This window comes from Lygodium microphyllum, chromosome 27 (genome assembly GCF_053477565.2).
Source record: "Lygodium microphyllum isolate KBCC chromosome 27, Lygodium_microphyllum_v1.1.10, whole genome shotgun sequence".
Taxonomy (NCBI): Eukaryota; Viridiplantae; Streptophyta; class Polypodiopsida; order Schizaeales; family Lygodiaceae; genus Lygodium; species Lygodium microphyllum.
In genome coordinates, this window is record NC_141161.1 from 121,258,832 (window position 1) to 121,266,550 (window position 7,719).

General features: G+C 42.1%; 1 protein-coding gene across 1 annotated transcript; it reads left to right on the plus strand.

Moving 5' to 3' along the window:
* The first annotated feature begins 5,593 nt into the window (after positions 1-5,593).
* LOC148012768 (uncharacterized) lies at positions 5,594-7,174 on the plus strand. The gene has a single exon (XM_087669098.1). It carries the CDS (start codon positions 5,683-5,685, stop codon positions 6,526-6,528), a length of 846 nt encoding a protein of 281 aa, XP_087525224.1. The 5' UTR covers positions 5,594-5,682; the 3' UTR covers positions 6,529-7,174.
* Positions 7,175-7,719: the final 545 nt, after the last annotated feature.

Below are 7,719 nucleotides of genomic sequence, written 5' to 3' on the forward strand. Positions count from 1 at the left end.
TCAGTAATTGAAAAACTATTGATAAATGCTCGTAATGCTCTTTTTCACTTTGACTGAACACTAAAATATCATCAAAGAAAACAATCACACAATACTGATATTTTAGAAAAATACGGTTCATCATTCTACTGAAAGTAGCAGGTGCATTAGTTAATCCGAATGGCATAACTAAGAATTCGTAATGGCCAAACTGTGTCCTGAATGCAGTCTTAAATATGTCGGATCTATCTAACCTCACCTGATGATATCCAGATTTAAGGTCAATTTTACTAAATATAGAAGATCCTTGCAGTTTGTCCATAAGGTCATCAACTCTAGGTATAGGATACCTATTCTTTACAGTGATCTTGTTTAATGCTCGGTAGTCAATACACATCCGATAAGTATTATTCTTTTTCTTGACTAAGAGCACAGGTGCACCGAATGGAGAACTGCTAGGTCGAATTAAACCTCTATTTAGTAATTCTTCTACTTGAGTCTGGATTTCTTTTTGCTCTATTTGATTGTGCCTATATGGGGCTTTGCAAGGTGGTTGTGTGCCAGGTATTAGGTCAATCTTATGGTCTTCTGGTCGTGATGGAGGTAAACCTGGTGGTAGGTCTTCTGCAAAACAATCCTTAAAATATGCAAGAAATTCCTTATGCTTAGGGTGCATATGAGTTTCTTTTGCGTGCAATTCATTCACCCAAATGAGATATGATTTAGTATTCTTGCGTAGTGCACGTTTTGCTTGAGTATGCGAAAGCAGTGGAAACATATGAGATGCATGCATACCAAATAATGTAATAGATTTTCCTTGAAAATTTATATTCATTGTGTGTGTGGAATAATCTATATTGGGATTATGTTGGTGTCTCCATGGCATTCCTAGAATAACGTCGCTAGACTGTAATGGGACAACTAAGAAATTTCTTCTTTCAATATATGGACCAATTTGAATTTCTAAATTTTGAACTTCTTGTGTGCCATTGTACCTAGTGCCTAAAAATGCAGCTTTTATGCGATAGTGCGTAGGTACTGTATGCAATTTCAATTCCTTTACCAATTTTGCTGAAATAAAGTCATGCGTACTACCGTCATCATGCAATACAGTTCTTTCTTTTCCATGCACCATACATTTCATAGTCAACAATGAATGTAAAGTAGGCATACCTGGTAAAGTGTCGGAAGTAGTAGTAGGATCATCTTCTTCTTCAGTGAAATCCGGCATATCCTCATGCTCGTCTTTGTCCATAGCTCCAAGGTAGTTGATATGTGCTGATGGCTTCTTTGAATGACAATTTGCTGCGAGATGGCCTGGCTGGTGACACTTGTAGCATACGATAGGCTTGGCTTTGGTCACATTATTTGCAATGGCTGGGAGTCTGGGTATGTTTGGATTTGCTTGTTGGATAGGCTTAGGGTTTGGATTGACAGTGGATGGTAATGCAGGTGGTTTAGGCCAATTCTTGCGGAAAGATGGTGATGAGAAACGACCTGGATTAAACCTTCTGAAATTTGAATTGAATTGTTTAGATCCATAATTACCGTTTGCTTGGAATGGCTGTGGTCGTTGATCTCTTCCACGTAACTTATCTTCAGTGTCGTGAGCTAAGGAGATGGCGTCTTCAAGGGTAGCAGGCTTGAACATATTCACCTCAGCGTAGTAATGTCCAAGAAGTCCAGACATGTACTTCCGCTTATGTGTTGTCTCTGGTACGTCTTCAAGCATGCGTAGCTGTAGGAGTGCATTCCAAAAATGCTCTGTATACTGTGGAATAGGCTCACGATCGCGTTGTTGAAGTAAATCCCATTGCTTGATAGCCTTCTCATGAAATTGCGGTGGAAGGAAATTTTGCATGAACTTCTTCTTGAAATCTTCCCATGTAGTAGGACATTCTATACTCTTGCGGACTACAGTCCACCAAAGTGATGCTCTATCTATCAGATGATTAGTAACACACTTGATTTTATCTTTCTCAGGATAAGTTTCCTCATGGAAATAGTCATCAAACTGGCTAATGAATGATAAAACAGTCTTTCCTTCTCTTATGTCATTGAAAGTGCGAAACTTGAAACTTCGTTTACTTATCTTGGATTCCTTGCGAATGGTTTGTGCTTCAAGAGTGGCGTCGATGGTACGGCGTATCAAATCTTCAGCTTGAGGTTCTTCTTTATCAGTGGACGCTCCTTGTAGCTTTGTCAATTGCGCTTGCAAGGCTTGCCTAGCTCTTCGCTCTTCTTCCAATTGTAACATGATAAGATCCAGCTTTTGCTCCATGGTAGGCTCGGGTAGGTCGTCTTCAGTCATAGGATCATCCATAAGTGGGGTAGTCATCCTGTAAAACTCAACAAACCTTTCTCACTCAAAATCAGTTAGCGGGATGAGCGTAGCTCAAATTTGGGGTTACAAGGCTATGTATTTTGGGTATTTTCTTCTTCAATTTTCAGAAATTCTGAAATATTTCTGTCTCCGTTTGCTGAAAGTACTTCAACGAACTTGTAGATAGGTAAAACAGCTTGCTGCGAACAACTTTCCAGTTCTGAGTTTTTGCAAACGAACAAGTCTTCTAGGAGTTTCGAGCGTTAGTCAGTTCTGATTTAGTCTGACTTGCAGAGTTGCAGACTTAACAGACTTGCAGGGTTGTTGACTTGCTGAACTTAGCTGATTTGCAGGACTTGCAGTACTTGATTAGTGTCGACTTGCGAAACTTGTCTTCTGGAATGCGTGACCCGGAGTATGTCGACTTTGTTGCTCTATGTGACTTGCAGAAAGCTTAGAAGCTTTAATTGGCTTAATGGATTAAGAAGCTTAAGCTTCTTAATCCGTCGTGGATTTTGAGGACAAGAATATGTCCTTGACGGATTTGCGCCGACCAGGACAGCCTCAAGCCGCCGATTGACGAATTTGTTGATTGAGCTTTCTTAAGCTTATAACTAAGCTTATTAAGTGATAACTTTAAGCTTTGAAGCTTAATGAAGAAAAAGAATTACTCTTTTTGTCTGTTAACCACGATTTGATGAAGAGAATTGATGAGTGGTCCTCCGCCGACAGAGAGTGGTCCTTCGCGATCTGACAGTGGAAATAGGGGTTCTTGATCGCCAGAAGTCTGCCTGTATCGACGGTTCGCGACGAGATTGACTGTAGAGGCCGTTTGTTCTTGGAGCTCCGCCTTCGCCCGAGATTGGTAGCGATTGGAAGCCCTTGATCTCTGCTCCGCTCTGATACCACTGGTGCGCAGATCGGACGCAGGTAGCTCACGTAGTGAATTCCCAAAGGTCCCCAAGAACAAAGCACTCTACTTTTTAGCACAAAAACCAATGTAAAAACAAGCACGACATGAGACAAGAGACAAATTGGGTTGAATCTCCCCCATGCCTTGTGTGAGCGCTTCACAAAGCATGTATTTAATATATATTTCCAATCTTTTTGCTCAAAAATAGCCCAATTACAAAAATATGACAAGCTTTTAGCTTTTGAGTTTGCTTTCTACCAAAAATAGGAAAATAAAGCTAATGGACGGTGCCCAAAGAGTCTGGCACGCCCAATCTCAATGTCCAAATAAAAATAACATATCCAGGCGCATAAGCGCATACAAAATAATAATAAATAATCGATGTCTCTATAGACATAACAAAATATAGGCGTGGCGCCTATCAAAATATAGTCCAAAGGTCGAAAAACCCGCTAGACTCCAATGCTTTCCTCCGCCACTGCTGCTATCTCTACACATCAACTGAAGCATTCACAATCGTTAGTAAAATAACACAATTAAACCGACAAAAGTGAATACCTAGCAGTTTTCAGCTACATAAATAAATCAACTGGTTAGAAATAAATCCTAACCTTAATTTATTACGAGTGCGCACTCTAAACTCATAAACGTTTATTAATTTAATATGCATTTTGCGGAATCACCCGCTATGGAATCACCCATGTACACACTAAATTAATGAAACGCCCGAAAAGGACAGGCGTCCCCATCAACTTCTCGCACAAAGAATCCTCTTTGCGTATGAGCCCCGGTCATCTAAGTTTACGGAATCCACCGTGGAATATGCCTCCTGGCATCATTTGTAGTGGCACAGAACCTAGTGTTTCATGCTCACATGAAACACATTGAGATACATTATCACTTTGTCAGTGATGAGAGGCTACATGCAGGAGATATCTGCCTTGTCTATTGCCCTCCCAACAACAATGTGACACAATTCTTAACCAAATCTCTTCCTTGCGACAAATTTGAAGCATTTTGTAATGCTTTAAATTTGATCTCCTTTGTGGATGATCCTTGTTTGCTGATCACTTTTCACTTTAGAGGGGGTTTGTTGGGTTTTACTCATAACTGCGCTCACATAGGAGTGTCGGTGATCCACAATAGGACATTGGAACACTTTTTACTCTCTGTAGTAAGAGAGGTTTTTCCTCCCAATCATATTAGTCTTTATTTGTGTATTTATGTTACACAGTTCGGTCACTTATCACACATTACACACTTTGTGCGTGATTGCACCTGAAGGCACTTACGCAATCCTAAACTCTAAGGGTTATACTTTTGTACTTTGTCTTACACACTTTGGAACTGATCAAGTCATGCAATGACCACACTCCCACTCTCTCTATTGTCTATACTCTGTGCTGAGTTGATAGCTGCCATCTCTGATTCAATAAGGTTGTGAAGTTATGAAGAGTTTCCATTGTAGATTTGTGGTATTATATGGAGAAAGATTTGGTTGAAATAGATAAAGACGTTTGAGGCTGTGTTAATGGGCTTATTGTAGTGGTTAAGACATAACATGTGGATTATATGAGAGAGAGAGAGAGAGAGAGAGAGAGAGAGAGAGAGAGAGAGAGAGAGAGGGGGGGGGGGGGGCGGGGAGAAGGGATTAAGACTTCCTTGACAATAAGCTCTCATAGAGCCTTGTACTTGAGAGAGAGAGAGAGAGAGAGAGAGAGTGAGAGCTCTATTCATCGAAGTACCAAAAGCAATGCTGAAAGACAGAGGTATCAAGCCAATGCAAGTGGATGGGAGGTTTTACTTGGAGTTATAGGTCATGTGTGGTTTGTTCTGTATGCAAGCTGAGAGCTGTGGCAAGCTTAAGTCAATCTACCTGAGTGTCTGTGGCAGTCTTTGTGAGATAACATGACCACGCATGACCATGAACAGTGATGAGAACTCAATGATAACTAGGACAAAGAAGCTGATAATTGTTGTTAGAGGAGAGAGTATGTGTTGGATGCTCATTTGCTCCTGTCATTGGTTGCACATATGCATTCCTTTTGGAAGTCGATGAGTACCCTCATTTTTAGAGGGACTACATCAACTCAGTGGACTCGTAAAACTACCGCTCTTTAGTGGGCCGGAAAGGTTATGGAAGTGTAGTCACACGTCTACACGGAGGTGTTCTTGAACTCTTTGGACTCGCCTAGGTCTATTGAACTAGGCATGTCCACAATCCCATCTCTCAAACTCACACTCACACTAAACAAGTTATTGACCTGTGCATGGGCGGCGGGCCAACGGGCTGAACAGATGCATTAACTAAGCAACGGAGCATTTCGTTTATATATATATATTTATTATTTATTATTGGTAATTATGAAGGTATAACGTTGGCGGCCCCTGACAACGGCGGGACGCGGGAGAGCAGAATGCTATAATATAAAACCTATCACAACGGCTGTTTCTGTAAGCCATAGCTATGGATTCTTCATCACAGCAGAAGGCAGGAGCTTCTGCCAACTCCTCTGGGAAGTTCGCAGAAGCCAAGAAGACCCGCACCCGGCTCAAGCAAGAGAAGAAACCTGAGACGAAACCGCCTCCTTCCTCTTCTGTCCCCTGCAAATACTTCAAGCAGGGGAACTGCTGGTATGGCGAACTGTGCCGTTTCAAGCACGCAGGAGCATCATCGTCATCACCTACATCATCTTTGTCTGCCTCGGCTGCGAGGTCCGCAACAACATCATCCGCCGCGAACAGACTCTTCATTGATGTGAGTTTTGATGTGCTTTGGAATGAAATCCCTGTGTGCCGTTTCTGGTCGCGCGGGCTCTGTAAGTCAGGCCATAAGTGCAACTTCAAGCATCCTGATTCAGTGCAGCAGAAGAAGCTATTTAAGAGGAGGTATCAGAGGATCAATTATGTGTTGGATGATGTGATACGCGAGAGCCTTGGACATGGTCCTTATGGCTCGGGTCTAGGTTTTGGCTATGGCCGCGATGAGCACTGCAGCTTGACCGAGCATCACCTGGCCTTCGCGGATGATAATGTTGTCCTTTGTCACAGCGATTGTCTTGGCCTGGATGAGTTTGATTATCATGCCCTGGATGATGATAATGGTGAAGACGACGACGACGACGATGACGATAATTATTATGATGATGATGATGATGAGGGCAGCGAGGATGATTACGATGATAGAATGGCGCAGCGGATGCGCAACTGTGGCTTCACCGATGATGAGGTATACGAGCTCTCCCTTCAGGGGATCAAGCCTTGGGACCCTGAAGCCTGGGATGCCCTTGATGTCATCAATGGCTACTACTAGGCCCTACTTCCAATGTCTGTGTCTGTCAAGCTAGGTTCACGAGTCACTTAGGCAGCTCTGAAAAGGCTTTCAAAGCGCTGCATTCATGTGTATACGTCCGCAGGTTCTATCTTTTTGGTTAACTGGTGTTGTCAAGGAATGACAAAGGGCTGTGTTTTGGGGAAGCCAAACCCCAGTTTTTGCAGCAGCAATGGTGACTGTTTTCTCAGTAATAAAAGCCCCTAGTTTTGAATTTTTGAAGCAAGGCGCATTCGTTCATGAGTTTAGCAATGCTAACTGAAGCAGTGCTGGTAGCCTGGTACGATAAAACAATTTTGAAGAATCACAAAAGGCGATGGTTCTTGTTATCTGGATGATGTCTGCAAGCCATGAATTCTGAAGATAGATTATAAATTCTGGATGTATGATTGGGAATTGAGCACTGGTGCTTATTGACACGAAGCATTTTGAAACCTCACAAAGGGGGGTGATAATTTTGGGCTTGATAATGTTATGTGGGAACGTGAACGCCACATGGTTGTGGCGGTATGATTATTGCAGAAAGGGAGAAATGGGAGCTACTGCGCAGAGCATGCATTGCATCACCTGCAAGATTGGACTGCAGTTTTTCGGGCAAGGTTGGCGTCTAGGATACATGTGGCATAACCATCATTGGCATGCATCCTATCCAAACATACCACCCTCCAAGACTCCGAGTTTGGAGGGTGGTATGTTTGGATAGGATGCATGCCAATGATGGTGCATGCTAGGTAGAGTAGATTGCATTTATGTAGTCCTTTCGCATACGATACATTTTGGCCATTGCTTGATTCGGTTCTTTAGACTTTTTACAAGTAAACAGAAGGGCCTCTTTCCATGAAGAGTTTTTGCAACAGTAAATATATTGTTTTGATATTTCCCACTGAGAGTTTCCACAAGGGCCTCTTTCCATGAAGAGTTTTGCAACAGCAAATATATTGTTTTGATATTTCCCACTGAGAGTTTCCACAAGGGCCCTCTTTCCATGAAGAGTTTTGCAACGGTAATGGTTAATCTATTGTTTTGATATTTCCCACGGATAGTTTACAAATGTTATGGAAATGCATGCGTTTGAGGAAACTTTCGCCATCATGGGAATGGTTTCACAACTTTATTCCAAACTTGTACATAATTACACAATGAGCATAGTGGGGGTAGTTTGGGGAGTGCGAA

Coding starts and splice junctions, on each gene's coding strand:
- LOC148012768 (XM_087669098.1), top strand. CDS start 5,683: ATGGATTCTTCATCACAGCAGAAGGCAGGAGCTTCTGCCAACTCCTCT.